At 33.0% G+C, this 19,609-nt stretch overlaps 5 protein-coding genes across 9 annotated transcripts; 2 read left to right on the plus strand and 3 right to left on the minus strand.

Annotated features, from left to right (window-relative positions):
* Positions 1-39: 39 nt before the first annotated feature.
* Positions 40-1,235, minus strand: Lamtor2 (Late endosomal/lysosomal adaptor, MAPK and MTOR activator 2). Its single transcript, XM_083036538.1, has 3 exons — positions 989-1,235; positions 426-588; positions 40-338 (listed from the first exon to the last, which is right to left on the minus strand). Exons 1-3 carry the CDS (start codon positions 1,054-1,056, stop codon positions 189-191), a joined length of 381 nt encoding a protein of 126 aa, XP_082892664.1. The 5' UTR covers positions 1,057-1,235; the 3' UTR covers positions 40-188.
* Positions 1,236-1,745: 510 nt separating this feature from the next.
* LOC145935325 (coiled-coil-helix-coiled-coil-helix domain-containing protein 2-like) lies at positions 1,746-3,622 on the plus strand. Its single transcript, XM_083036537.1, has 3 exons — positions 1,746-1,950; positions 2,318-2,694; positions 3,388-3,622. The coding sequence occupies exons 1-3, from the start codon at positions 1,910-1,912 to the stop codon at positions 3,396-3,398; spliced, it is 429 nt and encodes a 142-aa protein (XP_082892663.1). The 5' UTR covers positions 1,746-1,909; the 3' UTR covers positions 3,399-3,622.
* Positions 3,623-3,813: 191 nt separating this feature from the next.
* On the minus strand, positions 3,814-11,172 carry Miro (mitochondrial Rho GTPase). 4 transcript variants are annotated; one of them, XM_083036524.1, is made up of 14 exons: positions 10,322-11,172; positions 9,758-9,960; positions 9,620-9,670; positions 9,442-9,543; positions 9,316-9,357; positions 8,753-8,918; positions 8,404-8,524; positions 8,134-8,326; positions 7,685-7,951; positions 6,868-7,080; positions 6,308-6,504; positions 5,773-5,811; positions 5,437-5,508; positions 3,814-4,340 (listed from the first exon to the last, which is right to left on the minus strand). In XM_083036524.1, exons 1-14 carry the CDS (start codon positions 10,518-10,520, stop codon positions 4,214-4,216), a joined length of 1,992 nt encoding a protein of 663 aa, XP_082892650.1. In that variant the 5' UTR covers positions 10,521-11,172; the 3' UTR covers positions 3,814-4,213. The 4 variants fall into 4 exon arrangements, with proteins under 4 accessions (XP_082892650.1, XP_082892649.1, XP_082892651.1 ...); XM_083036523.1 differs by having other exon boundaries at positions 9,758-9,963; positions 10,322-11,168; XM_083036525.1 differs by lacking the exon at positions 5,437-5,508 and having other exon boundaries at positions 9,758-9,963; positions 10,322-11,157.
* Positions 11,173-11,743: 571 nt separating this feature from the next.
* On the plus strand, positions 11,744-13,617 carry Cuta (cutA divalent cation tolerance homolog). Of its 2 annotated transcripts, XM_083036536.1 has the most exons (7): positions 11,744-11,817; positions 12,083-12,224; positions 12,303-12,362; positions 12,477-12,522; positions 12,776-12,825; positions 12,904-12,946; positions 13,099-13,617. In XM_083036536.1, exons 2-7 carry the CDS (start codon positions 12,091-12,093, stop codon positions 13,177-13,179), a joined length of 414 nt encoding a protein of 137 aa, XP_082892662.1. In that variant the 5' UTR covers positions 11,744-11,817; positions 12,083-12,090; the 3' UTR covers positions 13,180-13,617. The 2 variants fall into 2 exon arrangements, with proteins under 2 accessions (XP_082892662.1, XP_082892660.1); XM_083036534.1 differs by lacking the exon at positions 11,744-11,817 and having other exon boundaries at positions 11,904-12,224.
* On the minus strand, positions 13,048-19,220 carry Uhrf1 (ubiquitin-like with PHD and ring finger domains 1). The gene is made up of 8 exons (XM_083036522.1): positions 18,965-19,220; positions 18,016-18,602; positions 17,522-17,876; positions 15,965-16,147; positions 15,727-15,883; positions 15,439-15,637; positions 14,680-15,096; positions 13,048-14,166 (listed from the first exon to the last, which is right to left on the minus strand). Exons 1-8 carry the CDS (start codon positions 19,046-19,048, stop codon positions 13,947-13,949), a joined length of 2,202 nt encoding a protein of 733 aa, XP_082892648.1. The 5' UTR covers positions 19,049-19,220; the 3' UTR covers positions 13,048-13,946.
* Positions 19,221-19,609: the final 389 nt, after the last annotated feature.

Consider the following 19,609-nt stretch of genomic DNA (forward strand, 5'->3'; position numbering starts at 1 on the left):
AGAAAAATGTATATTTTGAAAGTGAAAACATGCACGTAATAATTCCAAATCAATAAAAAATATATTTATACACATATGCACAGCGTATTGATACAATCATAAATTCTCATTAACAATAAATAAGAAGAATAAGTTTGAGCATATTATTATCGAGATAAAGATTCCTAAAAAATAAACCAAACGAAATCTTAAGGCATATTTGCTATCGTTTTCAAGGGTTGATCAAGATACATAGCCAATGCTTGTGCTTTCTCTCGCAATAATCCAAATCCTACATTTTCCTTTGCGTACAAACACAAGAGCAAATTAGCTACTTCCGTAATGACAACTTTTCCTTCCTGCAAAGAAGAGGAGAATTCTTATTTTTGTATTCTGGAAGATGCTTATTCTTGTGTAAAATAATCAAAAGTTTAATATATCATTACCATGCAATCCATTAGGACATAATGTAATTCGTCTTCCTTGAAAGCGTTCCTTCCATTTTTTTCATAAGCTGTCCAAATATTACTCGTAATAGCAGCTGTAACTCTAGCATCTTTATCTCCGTAACCACTATACGCTAGTAATCCTCCATCTCTGTTAAGCAATCTGAAATATTGTTTAAGGGACATTAATTAAGGGATGAATATTTATAATAAATTGAGATTATAATTAAGAGATGAAAATATTTATAAAGATTATAATTGATTAACAAATAAAAATATTTATAATAAATATTATAATTAACTAAGAGATAACTATAATAAATTCATGAATATCATATAAATTATAAACATATACACGCACCATTATAGATGCACACACATATATATACATACAAAAAAAAGAGTTTATGTGCATGTATGATATTCTGGTTTTGTCAATTTAAATAAGTGTTATATGTAAAATATATATTACAAATAAAAATTTTTTAAAAATTTAAAATTTTAATTTTAATAAATAGAATTTTTTATTAAAAACGATTAATCTCTTCGAAATGTTTACTCACAAAGTATTTTCCACGCCCCCAGTATTAGCTTGACTTAAAACCTGTGTGAGAGCTTTCGGTTTCAACATATTTCTGCTTTATTTTGTTATTCAATTCTATTTAATTTACATATATATGCGTATATAAAAAAAATGTAAAAAAAACTTTATTGATATACACGCTGCAAAGCGTACAGAATTTATTTCAATTTCCTCAAATTTCGGAATCAGCTGTTACCTTAAAAAATACGTCACAAACGTCACAAACGTCATAAAGAGAGAGATAGAGATTATTTGATCATACAATGTATATTTTCAAGATGCGTCTTGTACATTTTTGCGACACTCGAATTTCCATCTTAAAGCTCGTTTATATGTGAACGATAGGCATATTTTGCATTTGGGTTTTGAGTTCATATTCAGGGAGTTTTTCAGCAAGAAACACACATAAACATATAATATAAAAAAAATTAATAAAATAAAAATAAATGTACACGATTAGTTATCAAATAGAACAATTTTCGGAGCTTTAAATATTCTCTGTTCAATAGCCAATTGCATCACATTATGTCACATTGTGTTTTCTTGCAAGAAATAAGCTCTTATTTATATAAAAAGCTCATATATATATATAGAAAGAAGGAATCACGCTCACGTGAAGAAATTTCGAGTCACGCTCACGTGAGTGAGTGAGAGAGAGAGAGAAAGAGAAAGAGAGAAAGAGAGAGAGAGAGAGAGAAACTTCTACAACGCCCTCTCTGTTCTGTCATGATCCATGATTGGGTAACTTGATTCCCGAATCGTGCAATTTGCGCAGCCATCTGAGCCATCTAGCCTAGTTTGTCGAACGTGGTCAAGCGATAAGGTTTAGAGCCCAAGTTCGCACATTTGCGAGAAATATTTTTCGTCAATTCGAGTCCAGCTAATAAAGAAACAAGGAAAGATGCCACGACGTGGACGCGCAGCTGCACCTCCTCCGAGAACGTAAGTCCATGATAATAAATACTATTAATCCCGATATCGTGATAATCCGTCGTTCGGATTATCATCCTGAAGCGTTACATCATATCATCATCATCATCATCATCATCCATCATCAACATCATCATCAGTAACATAATCATCATCATCATCATCATTATCAGTAACATCAGCATCATCATTATCAGTAACATCAGCATCATCATCATCATCATCATCATCGCGATTCTACATCTTTGGAATTTAGAAACTGAAATGTCAATTATATTCATGATCGTACATTGTCAAAAACAGCTATTTATCTAAAAAAAACTAGTCTATATAAAATCTATATAAAAATCTAGTCTATACAAAATCAATCTGGTTTCAGCGTCAGACCGGCTGCCCCAGCTCCCTCCCGGGTCCCGGCCCGGGCCCAGGCCCCGCCGACGTCACCCATGGTGGCCCAACCGCAGCAGGGCCCGTCCCTCATGGGCCAGATGGCCGCCACCGCTGGTGGTGTAGCTATCGGATCTGCTGTAGGACACACCATCGGTCATGCCATGACTGGACTCTTCAGCGGAGACTCCAGCGAGACAGCTGCTGCTCCTGCTGCGCCTGTGCAGCAGGCCGCCCCGGCGGCGCCGGCCACCGGGGCTGGCTGCTCCTGGGAGATGAAGCAGTTCCTGGAATGCGCCCAGAATCAGTCCGATCTGAGCCTGTGCGAAGGATTCAACGAGGCGCTGCGTCAATGCAAAGTTGCCAATAGTCAGTAATCTTGTGGAATATTATCTTTGTCACCCTTGATCTTTTGTGTGTGTGTATATATATATAAATTTTTTTTTTTAATATTGCTTTTGGAGATAGTCCTGACAATTGAATTTGTAATTGTCAGATTTTTGTTATCCTTAATCTTATATTTTTTTCTAACATTGTTATTTTTAGACAGTTCTGATAATTGAATTTGTAATTCTGCAATTATTTTTGTTACCCTTAATCTTATTTTCTAGTTTTGTTATTTTTATAAACAATTTTAGCAATTGGATTTGCAATTGTCCAATTCTTTTTGTTATTGATTTTATATTTTTTTGAAAAATTTTGTTAATTTTATTGATGTAGTCTTGATAATTGAATTTGTAATTGTTCTATGTTTTCTGCTTTCAGAAATTATCTAAATTAAAAAATATTTTTGTCACTCTTGATCTTGTATATACATATATGTATTTTTTTTAAATATTATTTTTAGAGATATAGTCCTGACAGTTGGATCTGTAATTGTCAAATTATTTTTGTCATCCTTAGTCTTACATTTTTTTCTTATATTATTTTTATAGATAATTCAGACAGTTAGATTTGCAATTTTTTTTATTCTTGATTTTATATTTTTTAAAAATTTTGTTATTTTTATCAACATAATCTTGACAATTGAATTTGTAATTGTTCTATGTTTTCTGCTTTCAGATATTATCTAAATTGATGTAGGAAATGGAGAAGTCTAGAAACTCTCTAGGTGAAATTGAAGTATGTGCTCTGTAATCCTATAGATTGTACAGCGAAAAATTTTGTTTATTTTTATCATTATATCAATACTGTTAATGTAATATAAAACATAGCCCAGCGTTCCAATTTATTTTTGTTTCTTTTTTTTTAGTATACAGTTTTAGAAGAGCAATAAATTATGTTTGTTTAAATTTTATATATCTCTCTTAATTTTCCCTGACCTATACATATATGAAAATGCATGTAATGATTAAGCGTGATTTAAAAAACTTATAGTTTGGAAATTAAATTATTAAGAAAATTATGAAAATCTAATGTACGAGTTTTTTTTTCTTTTGAAGATTAAAAACGCGCTAGCAAAGCAATAATAAAGATTGACACATCAAGTACACAGATCGCATTTCTCTTTCTTTATATATTACAATACATTAAACAATAATTTATATTATAAGGTGAAAATGCTTCTTACAAGATGATACATATCGGAAGAGAAAAAATAGCAAATAAAAACTTGGGTATTCTGACCAGAGTAAAATATAAGCGCACCTCGTTACGCAAAAGTATTTGCATTTTTTTATCGATTCTTTCTCTCTCTCTCTCTTCTTTAATACTTAGCTTTGTATATTTCGAAAATTAGTGTGTGATTTATGAATATATATATATATATATGTACCATTCAGCCTATGTATATATATAACGCGATTATTATCTATAATAACGGATTTCTCTTTCTTTATTCGACAATAGGAGGCAGTTAAACACGCACGAATAGCACGAATATGGTAGACTATCTCTTCTCCGTGTTCAATACTCGCATCATTACGTAACCAGCGACTGTGGCGACCGCGATTCCGAGGCCTGCTTTCCACCATACCAGGGAATCCCCTTGCATTAGGCCGAACTGATTTATGTGTCTGAAACGTCCAAGTACAAGAAGTTTAGAGCCAGGATTCGAATCGTAAAATCGAAAAAAATACTCAAATACTTCAATAATATGATAAAACTACAATGTCTACATCTTCAATTATTCAACGATACAATGATACAAGTATATACACAAAAGTGATCAAAATGTCTGCTCAAATCTTGTAAAAAAATTCTTCCAGGAAATTTTTCGTTTAAAATTTCACATAAATTTAAAATAAGAAAATTCGAAAGTAAGTTATCAAGAATGCAGTTTTTCTAGCATTTAATATTGATTTATTAATCGTAAAATTAATTTGAATAACAAAATACAATAGGTATATCATCCCAAGTAGCAAACTGATGTCATTAAATGTCAAAATGACGTCTAATGATGTCATTCGGTATCAAAATGACATACGTTTGCTACCTAGGATCACTATATCAAAATGCTAAAAAGATATATGCAAAAATATAAATAAAAAATCTAAAAATTAATAAAAAAATTAATTAAAAAATAATTTATTATAAACATCTTAAGAAATACTAATTTATTTAAATATTATTAAAAAAAACAATTTTTTATAAAACATAAGACTTGATACTAAAAAGAGATCGTCGATAAAAAATCATATGAGATTTTGATAAAAACTTAAATAGTGCAGATATATTAGACATTAGTTTTTTAAGTACTAAAAAATAAAAGAGTAAAATAACCAGACACAATTTTTGAAAAAAAATTCCTAAACAAGAATTCCTGGATTTTTTAGGATAAAAAAATCTCCGTTTTTTCAAAGAGTAGACACTCTGATGATTGATGGAATTTTACAGATTATGCCCTGACAATGAAGTTTTACCATATGCGATAAGCAACATCGGATCGAAAAAAGAAAAAGCTCTCTTCTGTTAGAGTTTCTAAAGCGTATAAATAAATTAAACTTTTGTAAATTGACGAAAAATTTTTGCAGAGAGATCGACCTTGACATCGCATGCTCATGCTTGAATGAAAAAAGCGGTCGGTTTATCAAAAGCGACTACGACTCGAGATGACAATTTATGGATCGCGAGGGAAGAAATATACAGACAAGCAGTAATACGAAATAAAACCTTGTGAAAGAACTCCACCACTGAGAGGGTGAGGTTTCGACAAGCAACATGTGGACCATACGCCTCAAATGGCTGAAAAGAGCCAATATGTTGTTACGTATAGTTTTCATCCCGTGCGATGACAAGAGATTTTCTAATAAATGTGAGCAAATCGCCCGTTTACAGTTTATTACATTTAATTATGACAAAAGATGGAGTTAACTCTCTCTTGAACATGAAATGACGCATGCATTGACAGGAATGTGACGATAACGATGATGATCGAATGCAGTTTTTCACGATTTGCTCAAGCTTCTATTATTCTTTACACAGTGTGAAATTGAAATTCGGACCAACCTGTCTCTGTAAAATAATACCCATGCTCCTTGAAAGCGGCTAAACACGAAATATCTTTTTGTTAATACCGAATTGTCTTCATCTTCTTTTTTTATTTTGTTACATTATAAACGTCATTATCTTTCCTTAAAAATTAAAGTACAAGAAAAAAAAGAGGGGGAGGTACTCTGGAAAAGGTGCGATGTAAGAAAAACAGCAAGTCACTGTTACCTGAACATAACTTTAGGGTGAAAAATATATATGTAAAAGAAAAAAAAAAAAAAAAAACCAAGCGAAAAAGCTTTAAGAGTTTTGATCGATATAAATTTCAAATGTGGCTATAAAAGAAAAAAAATCATCTATTCTTTCTAAATCGAAGAAGCCACCGAGATCTATCTTAATTTCCCAGCTTAGCAAACGTACGTCATTTTGACGTCGAATTACGTCATTAAACATCAAAATGACGTATAATGACGTCATTTTGATGTTTAATGACGTCAGTTTGCTTGGGTTCATTCTTAAGTACTCTGTCTACGACAGAGAGAGTTCAACTTACGGGAAAGCTGCCATTGTAGCTAATTTGACGAAGATCTCACGTCGTACCGTGCGTGAAATACTGTACGGCTGCGGCGGCATCAGTTTGTACTTGCTGCAAAATGCGGTCGGTTGCAGCAGATATCCCTGTTTCACCTCGGAAAGGTCACTTTTATTCGCTACTATCAGAATAGGAATTTTGCTATCGGCGAAGTACTTCTGCGAAAGCATACGTATTACGTATATAAAGATCGTCTATATAATCGGTCTAATATGAAATCCTTGTATTAAGGCTCCTAGCTCCTCACCGACCATGTTGGAATTGTGACGTCAGAGGCGAGAAAACACACGCTAAAAATTCTTAGATGCCATTTGGAAATAAAAAGATATTTCGATGAAACAGCACTTCAGATGGCTTTAGCACACTCTTAAAATATCTCGAAAACTATTCTTTTCCCTTTGCATTTAAAAATGGCAACTAAGAATTTTCAGCGTGTGCTTTCTCGCCTCTGACGTCACAATCTAACATGGCCGTGGCGAGGACCCAGGAGCCTTAAATACGAGAAAGTATAGAATACTGACGATGTAAATACGCGCTATGTACTCGAACGATTTCGGATTACTGGCGTCGTAAACCAGAGCAGCCGCGTCGCACTGTATCTCCGCCGGTGCTAAGGCGTCCTGTACGTTCAGCACGTTTATATCCTTCAGCACCACCGTCTTCTCCTGCCCGTACACGTGTAAGGTGTTCACGGTGACGTGGGCGTTTGACGGTACCGTCTCATCGTTCAATTTCTAGAAGAAGGAAAATATTATAACACACGCATCCAGCTACAACGACAGGGTGTCTACTCAATCTTGTAAAGAAATTCTCCTTGAAAATTCCTTGATTTTCCTATTTTCGTTTAAAATTCCTTCATTTAAAATAAGAAAATTTGTATGTTTTTCTAGCATTTAATATTGATTTATTAATTGTAAAATTAATATGGACTAACAAAGAGCAATATATCACTATATCTAACGTAAAAGATATATGTAAAAATATAAAATAAAAATATAAAACAAAAAATATATAATAATTTAGTATAAATGTCCTAAGAAGTACTAATTTATTTAAATTATTTAAAAAATTAAACAATTTTCTGAAACTTATATAAAACTTACATGAAACTTACATAAGATCTTGAATAAAAAGAGATCGTCAATAAAAAAATTACATAAAATTTTAATAAAAACTTAAATATTGCAAAGGTATGTTGGACATATGTATTTCTTAAGAGTTAAATAAGAGTAAAATTATTAAAGGCACAGTTTTTGAAAGAGTTCCCTGAGAATTCCCGGATTTTTCAAGGGAGCAGACACTCTGAACAACTATGAAATAATACGAATGATAATTTACCTCGAGTTTAGGATCGATAAAAGTCCTGCATAAAGTAGTCTTTCCGCTGCTCTTCGGACCTATCACGTGGCAGGTGTAGACGTTTCTGCTGGATTGCTTCTTCGCTAGATCCACTTTCTTTTCACGAGTTATGATTATCGAGCTCGTTTGTGGCTCATTATGGTACATATTGTAACCCAAATACGCCATATATTCCAAGGTTTTGCGCACGTTTGTCAGCGTCAGCAGCGCCCATTGACACATGTAGCCTTGGAACGTGATCCATCCCTATATGTATTATTACGTAATTAAATTACGTTCAAATATATCGCATTTATTTAATAATATATAGCTTTCCGGTTCTTAGAAACAGATATACCGGCTTTTCTTTTCGTCATTTGACGTTTTACAAGTATTCTTCTTCTAGGTATCTTCTTCTAGGTATAATAAAGGCGAGAGTATATGCAAACCTTTTCGTTCGTGGGCACAGTGTACTTGTATTCGTCGCCCCATGGCGGGGCGAGGCATCGCGAGAACAATGATTCCATTTCCAAGGGCGAGAGAGCTCCATCGCGATCGCGATCGTGTTGCATAAACAGTAACGTCAAAAACTCCTGTCCCTTGTGCGATAATTCGGTGGTACAGCCAAGCGGGACTTTTAATCTAGGACAAAGTTACTCGGTTATTAATATTGAAGACACATCGGTGAAGTGAAATTGACTCTAGTTCTTTATACATACAGAGGGTGAATATAATCTTTTGACATTTGCAGCTCATTATCGTATCCAAACTTTCGTAACACGGCCCAAGTTGTTTCGTTCCTTCCACGTTGTATGAATAAACATTGTAAATACATAAAACCTGCATATAATAAGAGATTATATTAATTTTTTATAATATATTTATTATAATTTATATTTATATAAATATATTGATATATTATAAATATTTAAATATATATATATTTAATTAAATAATTAATATACTATATAAATATTAATAAATTTATATTATTTTTATAGATTTATTAAATATAGATTATATTAATTAGCTTTAGTATATAAGTTAAACATTGAACTGGCTGAATACCTTTCATCGTGACACATCCGTTACATATACCGTCGCAAATATTTTTTGATAGCACAGCTTTCACATCCTCCAGCACTTGCGGTTGTAACGGTGTGTTGAAGCACCATTGTTGAAACGCGTTCAATTCCATATCGTTTAAAAGTCCATCGTTATCTACATCGCATATCTGTTAGAAAAAGAAATAATAATATAGTGATTTATAAAAATAAAAAAAAGACATGATCAGTGTCTATATTATATACACATATTTTTTTCTTTTTAATCCTTTGCAATTATCCCTATGCAATTATTTCTGAACCTTATTATAATTTTACTTTAATTATATTTATTTATATTATTTATGAAAATATTGTTTAGAAAAAAATATAATGAAAGAAAATATTTCATTTCTTATGTTAAAAAAAAATTAAATACATATTTGTGGAGATAAAAATATATATATATTTTTATCTCCACAAATATGTATTTAATTTTTTTTTAACATAAGAAATGAAATATTTTCTTTCATTATATTTTTTTCTAAACAATATTTTCATAAATAATATAAATAAATATATACTTACTTTAAAAATTCGCTTTAGGGCAGTTTTGCATTCCTCGGTGAGCTGGAATAGGAAATATTGATTGTTTCAATCGAGTTTAGTCAGAAAGATTAAATTAAAGAGGAACTAGGTGTATATATATCTTACCTCCTGTGCGTCGTAATTGTACAAAGGTGTGGTAGGATGTAAAACTGCCTTTTGCGCGTAATAAAACGTTTCCGAAACATTCTGAAGTGTTTTCGCCGAACACTATAAACAGATAAAATATATTTCTTCATATCTCTGATTTCCTTCGTTCATAGGTCAAACTGTATTTATGCCTTACCTCTATGCAACTCTCAATCTCTGTAAACTCCTTCATAATGGGATATACAGCCTAGAATTTCAATGAAAAATAAAAATTACTGACATAATAAGATATAAAAATGTATATGCTGTATTTAAGTATTTCTCTTTTACAAACCTCTATGGTAGAATAATCTACGAGGTCGATCTTATTCCCAACGAGTACAATCGGACATCGATTGTCAGGTGAGCACCTTCTGATCAACGGTAACCAATAGCTGGCAGCTCTATCCAGAGTATCCTCATCCTCCACTGAGTAAACCACGCAGATCACATGCGCTTTCTGAATCTCCTCCGCCAGTTGATCATCTGTCTGCTCTACTGCTGTAAATATAATAAGAGTGTAATAATAATAAGAATATTATAATAATAATTATAAGAAGACAAAAAAGATAAAAAAGAAAAAGATAAAAAAGATAAAGGAAAAGAAGACAAAGAAGGTAAAGAAGAAAATGAAGATAAAGAAGAAGATAAAGAAGATAAAAAAGAAGAAAAGAATAAAGAAGAAAAAAGAAGCTAAAGAAGGTAAAGGAAAAGTAGACAAAGAAGATAAAGAAGAAATAAAGATAAAGAAAAAGATGAAGAAAAGGAAGAAAAGAGGAAAATAGAAGAAAGAGTACAATAATAATAATATATTTGACAAGGAGGGGAACGCATATAAGTAAAGTATTGCGTACAATACCTGAATAGTCGACTATATGGGTCGGCACCTGTTCCGGGGTGACGTCGGCCGGTATCGTGATCTCCTCGGCCTTGCTAGGCACTTCCTCCGCGTATTCCTCGCTCACCAGGGACAGGATCAAGGAGGTCTTGCCGACGCCGTGTTCGCCGATCAGCAGTATCCTGACGTTGCGCCTAGGCGCGACCGGACGTTGCACCATCTCGCTGCTCGAGCACCTCGTAAACAATAATTAGAATCCCTAACGATGCCTAAAACGGCTAATTCGCCGTTCAATTCCTCCTCGACGGCATCATCCTCTTTTCGAAGGAGAGAGAGAGCCACACGCAGTTACATATAACCTAAATAAGACCCGCCGACGTCAACAGCACCTCCCGCCGAGAGTGTCACCCTCAGGGTGACATTTCGCTGGCGATGAAGACGATGTGAGGACGATCCGATGATCAACGATACATTCTTTTGATTCTATATTTGCTTTCTCTCTCTGTATGTATTATTGAAGATGATATTATTTGGGATTTTGCTTCAATTCTTCTTCTTCTTCTTCTTCTTCTTCTTCTTCGAGGAACAGAAGCTGGTGACTGACAGCAAACTCTCCGGCGGATTCACGGGACCGAAGTGTGTAGTCGCGCTTCGAGGGTGGCCTTTTCAAGGTTACCTATGCCACCGCAATGAATGGTGTTATGTGTGTATATCTAGCGGTACACTGCATATGGTGTGTGTGTGTGTATGTATGTTGCCCCTTTGCACTTTATTCTTTACTTCTCTCTCACTAGCGCGCGCGCATCTGTGATCTGTGTGACATATAACGGGTATAAAAAAGGTCTCTTTATACGTCCCGTCTTCTCTCCTGCTTGGAATAATTGTTATCGCGAAACGTGGAAAAATATTACTACAAGTATTATTATTTTCATTTATGAATTGGATAAAATTTATCATGGAAAAAAAATGTGTGCAAATACATCCCAGACAGCAAATAAAACTAAAAGATGACGAAAAGATGTACTTTTTTAAAGTCATCTTTTCGGCAAGGCTAAAAGATGTATAAAGAATGTATCTTTCTGATTATATAAAAAAAAGTCATTTTTTGAAAGACGTAAAATGTCTTCTAGTCATAATTAATATTCCCTAAAGTTTTTAGTTCCGAAAAGAAAGAAATTCATTACAGAGGGCGTTTGTTACGATTTTGACTAGAGTCCCTAGAAGATAATAATAAGATAATAAGATAATAAGAAGATAATAATAAGATAATAAGATAATAAGAAGATAATAATAAGATAATAAAAAGATAATAGTAAGATAATAAGAAGATAATAAGATAATAAGAAGATAATTAGAAGATAATAAAAAGATAATAAGATAATAAGAAGATAATTAGAAGATAATAAAAAGATAATAAGATAATAAGATAAACTTTTGACGTTCGAGATGTTTGCAGGACTCTGACTTTACCGACTGTTTCCGAATAAAAACTACGTAAATTTTCGAGAAAAATACAGGTCGATTACAAAATATTTTTTATACCTAAAATCTAAATTTCGAAAACTTGCAAAATTGCGTTCGTTAATTTTTCGAGTTATATTTAATCTATCCGTGATATATATTCTTGCTATACTTATTCTTCCCATTCAGCTTTGTTGTCAATATCATTGATCAGCCGGGGGTCAAGAGATTCTCATCGTTTCTTGTTGCTCCAATATCCTTAAATTTAACCGGCAAGGAACCCCTTGCAAATGCTATTCGTAATACGATCCTCTCTTGCAGGGGTATTGATGCTTTTCTGCATCGCGAGGAGTATTTGTGCCCAGCAGGTTTACCGGAATATGTCGTCCTCGAGTCTCGCCGGATTATATTCCGTAGCATACGTCACCGTACCGAATGATACAGTGGCGAAAAAATTAGCACGGTAAAATGGATTAATATTTCATAAATTGATTTGCCTCTATGAGTCTTCTAAAACATTTATTCTTTTTTTTTTTTACAGTGGCCTGGTCGAAAATAAACTCGCCGCCTGCGTCAACATCATCCCGCAACTTCTTTCCATGTAAGTTTTCGCCCTTATATATGTTTTTATGCAAGGGATATATTTTTAGCAAAAATTTCCTGGATATTTAAAAAAAAATATACTCTAATTAAACACAAAAAATATTGCTTCCAGATACGAATGGGAAGGAAAGATACAAGAGGATCCTGAACTTTTATTGGTAAGAAATTCATTAAGCTTTATATAAATAACAACTAAGACTTTGTTAAGGCACCCAATGTAAGATATATATTCAAATTTCATTTTTATTGTGCACAGAGCACTCATTTTTCTTGATACGATACCAAGAAATTAAATCTTAATTCAAGATTTCATTTTTAATAAATTCCTATATCCCCTCTAAAGAAACATAGATGACAAAATAATAAATAAGATGAAAATATACTAGTACTAATTACTTATTTAAATTACAGATGATAAAAACCAGGACAGAGAAAATAGATGCTCTAACAAAATATGTAAAGTAAGTTAATCAATTGATGATGTACTTTACATTACAATTATATATAAATATTAAATTTTAATTTTGATTTTTCTACAGAGATAATCATCCGTATACAATTTGCGAAGTGATTTCCCTGCCTGTAAGTTAAATTGTGTATTTTATTTTAAATATTTTATCGTAAAGAGATTGCAAGCGTGTTATTTTTAATATCCAGGAAAATATTAAACACAATACCACAAATTAAATGTATAAAATGTGTATATTACAACTTTATAAATGTTTATAATGCAGATACAAAATGGAAATGGCGATTACCTGAAATGGATTGGAGAAGCAGTACCATCGCTTGATACAAGTATCCAAGAAACGTAAGATTATATAAATTCAATGCAGGAAATTCATTACTGTGTAAATCATTTCCTTTTTTCTAAGATTATTCTACATTATTCTATAATTCTATAATAAATAACAGTCCACAATGATTTGAATGTAATAATCTAGCCAGTACATAGAATGTATGAAAAGTTTCTTATTAGAAAATGCAATGTCTTCCCTTGTTCTAGAATACTGATCATTAAATATGCTATAAAACCTTGTGTCCACGAGCGATTTCTAATATCGTGGACACAAGGCTTAATAGATCAGTCAATCAAAATGTCTATATTATATGTATACATATTATTAACATATACTTAAACAACGGTATCACATCAGGTTTAATTTTTAGAATACATTAGAATAAGGCACTTCAATTTTCCCTGCATGTGTGATTTGTATGTAATAAAAATGTGTAATATAAACAGACAGGTATATATAAACTTATTTTTTTCTATAAAATATTTATTCTGCTGATATGCTGAATAATGATTCTATTTGAAGTCTCTATTTCAAAAAGATTAATTTTGTTTCCATTGATTGATGTTTTATTAATTTATGTCAAAAAGCTATGTCATAGTTTTACTATATACGATAATATGTATATTCAATATAAAGGAATTTTATTTAAAATGAAATTTCTACGTTTGAACTGGCGATTCGAAAACAAAGCGAATTATTACAGAATTCTACAATTTACGTAATTTGTCTTGAAATCAGATAAACGACTCGGCAGCTCACATATTATTGTATTACAAAATTCTCTATCTTCCGCCCTCGTAACCAGGAAAAGTTAATAATAACGCGGATCCCAATGACTGATTTATCTCCATGTTAAAAGTTTTACCTAGATCATATCGACACGAAGGACAGAAATATACCTCGGAGGAAAAGCTTCGTTTTAAACACCTTAAGCAGATATTGTGTATACAGGGAGTCGTTACCGGGTTATAAACTATTTCGAGGCAACAGGCGCATGTGAATCTGCAAAATATAAAATTGGATTGTGTCAAGAGTCGACTTGATTATTAAGGCTCCTGCCGACCATGTTGGAATTGTGACGTCAGAAACGAGAAAACACGCTAAAAATTCTTAGATGCTATTTTGAAATAAAAATAAGGTATTTCGATGAAACGGCACTTCAGATGGCTTTAGCACACTCTTAAAATACCTCGAAAACTATCCTTTTCCCTTTATAATCAATCAATAGCTGTAATATGAGGCCCAGTCCGTCTGGACTTTGCGCATGCACAGTCATTCCGCATGACAAAGTCTGATATCACGATCATTTTACGGTTGTTGATTGATTATAAGAAAAAAAATAGTTTTCGAGGTATTTTAAAAGTGTGCTAAAGCCATTTGAAATAGTGTTTCATCGTTTTAGCGTGTGCTTTCTCGCCTCTGACGTCACGATCTAACATGGCCGTGACGAGGACCCAGGAGTCTTAAGAAAAATTGTAAAGAAAAATTATATTTTCCACAAAAAATATATTTTACCTTTCTGATATATATTGCAGGAAGGCGGCTTTTCCATCAGGCAATGCTGCGGTGCATTCAGTCCACAATTTAGCATTTAATTTGTCATTTTCTATTAAATTCTTCAATTTATCCTCTAGATCGTACGTCTCCCCTTTAAGTTTTTTCTTAGGCGGGCTCTTATTCCTCTTCAGGACCATAGTATCGTCTTTATCGCGAACTTCAGCGGGTCGTTTCTTGGCAGTTTTTTTCTCCATCGCTTCGAGATATCCGTCGGGATATATCGGCTTTAAATTGAGCGCAGCGATTCTCGCCTTGCCTTCTTTAGTCCAAGGCGCAGGAGAAGGATCATCTCTCCTCAATACGAATTTCCAAACACGAAAGCCACTCTTACCTGTGTCTGGATAATACTTTACTACTTTGTATATGCCATCGTATCTACGGCAAATATATATATATTTTTTTTTTGTTAAAAAACTATATACTATATAGGGTGTCCAATTTTAATCGACTACCCCCCAAAACTTTTTTATTTTTTATTGTACAAAATGTTTCAAATAAAAGTTGTTTGATTTAAAGGACAGAAGATAATGCTACTGACTTTTTTCTGAAGGACGCTTTTCAAAGTCATTTGAAGGTCATTTATGTTTCAAACAACTTTTGTTTGAAAATTTGTACACTTTGTTGTACAATCAAAAATAAAAAGTTTTTGGGGGTGGTCGATTAAAATTGGTTACTCTGTATATATTTATTATTCAGGATTCAAAACGTTCAATGTACCTGTTACCTTGCTGTGGTGCATATTTACTATATTTCCTTAATTTAAAATTGCGTACTACTCGGACCGGTATCCCTCCTTTCCAATTCGTGGCCGTCGCGCCTTCTTTTACGTTTAACTTGGCGTTACAATTTTGTGCCAACGCCTTATTAAACATGACCAATCTCTGATCGCTACTCTGCCCAGCGGTTCTTTTGTTACCTGTGTCAACAAAATGTATATTGTAGAAAGATTTTGCGATTGAATTGCAAGCAATGTTCTCGTCGTATGTTCATCAATTGACGGGTAACCTGATAAATCTCTGCCACCGGAACCGGTATATAGAAATTCATCTCCGTTGTCGATGTCGTCCTCGTAACCGCCCGATAAAACGATAGAGTACGCACAGTCCCCTTCTCGTCCATGAATGCCGGCTACGTGTGGTCTGTGGACACCTGCTTCCGCGGCCTGTGCAATATTTTTCTTCTATTATCATTCGACCGATAAACTTATCGACAAACTGGAAAAGGATTCGAGACTTTTATTCACCTGCAGTCTAAATATCCAGCACGTGCCAACCTCTACGCCTGGGATAGGACCACGGTGATGCGAAGGGACGAGAGTGCATATCTTTGTTCTACCAGCACAAGCCATTCCTTTTCCCCAATCCTTTCTCAGCTTCTTGTTTTCAGCAGTGGGTTTTTTCTTTGACTTTTTCAGTTTATCTCCCGCCTAGATAGATAGATAGATAATAGTAATAATGAAAATGATAAAGATATATCATTGATAAAGAACCTACTAATTCAATATGAAATTCGATTTTGGTAAAATCAACTGGTTTTTTAAACGCAAGATATAATGTGTCTGTGAAGTTGGCACATTTTACGAATTTAAAAAAAATAGTAAGAGTTCTAATAGCACTTTTCATAGTTTTACAGTTCCTGATAAAAATTAAAAAGAGTTCCGCATTCCTTATATTAAAAAATCGAAATTGAAAAAATGTGCTAACTTTGCGAATCTAGCACGACACCTCCCCTCAAAGTACTAAAACGCGTTGAATATCATTTTTGGGAAGAGTTCCCGATAGTTCTGCACAAGTTCAGCATATATATGCAATTTCAGATCGATATTCATCAATTAATAATTTTTAATCGATTTTTAATGTCCACGTCCAGCACGACACTTAGTGAAAATATGTCGTGCTGATGATTTTCCGCAGTTTTAACGATAATTTTCTACAGTTCTATAAGAGTTCTATACTTTAAAAACATTTTTTTATAGAGTTCCGATTGTTTACTATTTTTTAAATATTTTTTTACAATTACGTCCAGCACGACATTTAGTGAAAATGTGTCGTGCTGATGATTTTCCGTAGTTTTAATGGTAGTTTTCTATAGTTCTATAAGAGTTCTATGCTTTAGAAACATTTTTTCATAGAGTTCCGACTGTTTATTATTTTTTAAATCATTTTTGACAATTACATCCAACACGTGTCGTAATTGTAAAAAATTATTTAAAAAAATAGTAGAAAACTACCTTTAAAACTACGGAAAATCATCAGCACGACATATTTTCACTAAGTGTTGTGCTAGACGTGGATATTAAAAATCGATTAAAAATTGTTAATTGATGAATATCAATCTGAAATTGCATATATATGGAACTTGTGCAGAACTATCGGGAACTCTTCCCAAAAATGATATTATTCAACGCGTTTTAGTACTTTAGAGGGGAAGTGTCGTGCTAGATTCGCGAAATTAGCACATTTTTTCAATTTCGATTTTTTAATATAAGGAATGCGGAACTCTTTTTAATTTTTATCAGGAACTGTAGAACTATGAAAAGTGCTATTAGAACCCTTACTATTTTTTTTAAATTCGTAGAATGTGCCAACTTCACAGACACAGATATAATACAGTCAAACACAAAAAACTCTCTACGAGTATCGTTTGAGTGGCTGTAAATCAATAACTGCCCATTATTTAGCTTTATTTAGCTATTATATCTTTTGTTCATCAAGTAAAAAGCTACAACATGTGAGAAAACCAACTGATTTTACTAAGATAAAATTTCACATAGGAATAACTTAAGTTTCTTTAGACATACCTTAACGATTTCGTTTTCATCGTTCTTACATTCAGGACAATACCAATAATCTTCATCTGGAATTGTCGCGAGCGGTGGGTTCAGACATCCCAAATGATACGCGTCGTTGCATTCGTCGCAAAGTAAAAGCTTATGTTCGTCTTGTTTGCCAGCGCATATTCTGCAACCGCACTCTCGACACTTCTTACGTGGATTGTCCATACACGTCGTGCAATTAGCGGCGATACGTCTGCGATTGCCGTTACTGATCATGAATTTTTCATCTTCTGCGGTTCTCTCTACCAATAATTTGCGTGTTTCGATGCCATACACTTCTTCTTTGGCATTAACCTTCTGAATCTCAAGCTGATTATCGCTAATAAAAAGAGAAACGAATGATGTAATGAAGCTCAATCATAATTCTTAATAAATAATATAATATAAAAATATACATAGAATGCAAAAATATATAAAAATATATGAAAAAAATATATAGAATGCAAAATGTGTAATACAGGCCAATATGCAACGTTCCAGCCAATTCTTTCAATCTTCTTTTCTTCTCTACTTTGGCTATTGTAAAGTCATACCACAGTCCAACCTCTTTAGGCTCATCCACATTATAATTTATCATTATCTTTTGACCTACAGATAATTCGTCAAATGGTAAAAGACATCTAGCACGTGGTCGTATACACGTTTCAGGTACATTGAAAGGGAAAGCTTTGTCGAACTCCCACATAACACTATAAATTATTTCCTCTCCCTTCTGGAAAATTTTTTGTATAACAGCTTCAAACCAGGCACCGTGTACTTGATCAAGGCAGTCTATCGCATCTCCAACTTTGTAATATAAGCTCTCTGCTTCTACCAATCCTTCTTCTTTGTTTTCATTCATCTCTTTCTCTCCTTTTACACCGTTATCATCACTAGAGATAGCTATGTTCTGCGTATCATCAACAGTTATCTTTATTATAAGCTGTATGACGTCATTCAAATTAATATTATAATCATACAGCTTGTAGCCATTTTCTAATTGCTTGCCACGAAAAAATAATCTCTGCATATCTGTCTCAACTTGCAGGTCCTTTTCAATCTCACCCTGAGAAAAATCAAAGATTATATACTTTTTATACTCCACGCGGTGTTAAATATGCTTGATAAAATTAATTTAAATAAATTAAATAAATAATTAAATATATTAAATAAGTAATTAAATAAATAAATAAAATATTTATATCCATATGAAAAATATAAATTTATTTGATGATTATGAACTCATCATTAAGATACGATTATAAAAAAAAAATATTTATAATTAACACGAAAAAATCTTTCATATATATTCGATGAATAGACTCTATAAAGCCATTCATTCATACGTAAAATGTAACATACGGTGCGATGAAACGATCAAGGGCAAAATTGTTTCTACATGGAAATATAATCAGCAGTATGGCATACCTTAAAATCTTCCACACTAGTGAGCTTGGAGATCGTTATAATTGCCTCCTTCTTCCCGTCCATCGTCCTCACTTTGACGTACATTTTGTCGTTGATATGATATAAACAGTTTCCACTATGCAAGTATGCCAAGTACGATGTTGTCGTGACGCCTTCGATTACCTCCGATGATACAAATGATGGCTTATTTGGCGGGAAACGGAAAACGTGTTTCTGAGAAATGACCGTTCTCGAAATGCTGAATGCTGATAGACTGATAGATAAAACAAATATTGCGCATGCGCAATAACGCGGATGTAGCAGACGCCGCCATTGGGCTACTGCACACAGGACGCGTTGACGCGTTACGTGCGGTGAGAAGGCGAGGCGTTAGCCAATAAAAGTTGGATCGAATCCAACTTTGACGCGCGGCAGAAATCTGATTGGCTATCGCGTCGCCTTCTCACCGAAAAGATGGATCTAGAAATCTTTTAGGAATCTACCTAGGGATTTATTTAGTGATATGTCTAAAATAATATTATTTATATATTTATATATAATATAATTAAAAATAAAATAATATTTATTTTAATTTATAATTTATATAATATAATAATAAATAATATACATATAGCGTTTTCGAATAAAACAGGTTTGATCGAACCG

The sequence above is a fragment of the Prenolepis imparis genome, unplaced genomic scaffold, assembly GCF_030444845.1.
Source record: "Prenolepis imparis isolate NDT839.2.m4 unplaced genomic scaffold, iyPreImpa1.0 SCAF_4, whole genome shotgun sequence".
In the NCBI taxonomy this organism is placed as follows: Eukaryota; Metazoa; Arthropoda; class Insecta; order Hymenoptera; family Formicidae; genus Prenolepis; species Prenolepis imparis.

Bases quoted from the DNA above. Each gene is read 5' to 3' on its own strand.
- Lamtor2 (XM_083036538.1), bottom strand. From the start codon at position 1,056: ATGTTGAAACCGAAAGCTCTCACACAGGTTTTAAGTCAAGCTAATACT. The intron at 589-988 runs GTGAGTAAACAT...ACAATATTTCAG, and splicing joins GGGGGCGTGGAAAATACTTT to ATTGCTTAACAGAGATGGAG. The intron at 339-425 runs GTAATGATATAT...TCTTCTTTGCAG, and splicing joins ATGTCCTAATGGATTGCATG to GAAGGAAAAGTTGTCATTAC.
- LOC145935325 (XM_083036537.1), top strand. From the start codon at position 1,910: ATGCCACGACGTGGACGCGCAGCTGCACCTCCTCCGAGAAC. The intron at 1,951-2,317 runs GTAAGTCCATGA...ATCTGGTTTCAG, and splicing joins GCTGCACCTCCTCCGAGAAC to CGTCAGACCGGCTGCCCCAG.
- Miro (XM_083036523.1), bottom strand. From the start codon at position 10,520: ATGGTGCAACGTCCGGTCGCGCCTAGGCGCAACGTCAGGATACTGCTG. The intron at 9,544-9,619 runs GTAAGGCATAAA...ATCTGTTTATAG, and splicing joins AGATTGAGAGTTGCATAGAG to TGTTCGGCGAAAACACTTCA. The intron at 5,509-5,772 runs GTTGGTCCGAAT...GGCTCTTTTCAG, and splicing joins GTATTATTTTACAGAGACAG to CCATTTGAGGCGTATGGTCC.
- Cuta (XM_083036534.1), top strand. From the start codon at position 12,052: ATGCTATTCGTAATACGATCCTCTCTTGCAGGGGTATTGATGCTTTTC. The intron at 12,363-12,476 runs GTAAGTTTTCGC...TATTGCTTCCAG, and splicing joins ATCCCGCAACTTCTTTCCAT to ATACGAATGGGAAGGAAAGA. The intron at 12,826-12,903 runs GTAAGTTAATCA...ATTTTTCTACAG, and splicing joins GCTCTAACAAAATATGTAAA to AGATAATCATCCGTATACAA.
- Uhrf1 (XM_083036522.1), bottom strand. From the start codon at position 19,048: ATGTACGTCAAAGTGAGGACGATGGACGGGAAGAAGGAGGCAATTATA. The intron at 16,148-17,521 runs GTATGTCTAAAG...CTATCTATCTAG, and splicing joins ATGAAAACGAAATCGTTAAG to GCGGGAGATAAACTGAAAAA. The intron at 14,167-14,679 runs GTAAAATATATT...TATATTTTGCAG, and splicing joins CTGCAATATATATCAGAAAG to ATTCACATGCGCCTGTTGCC.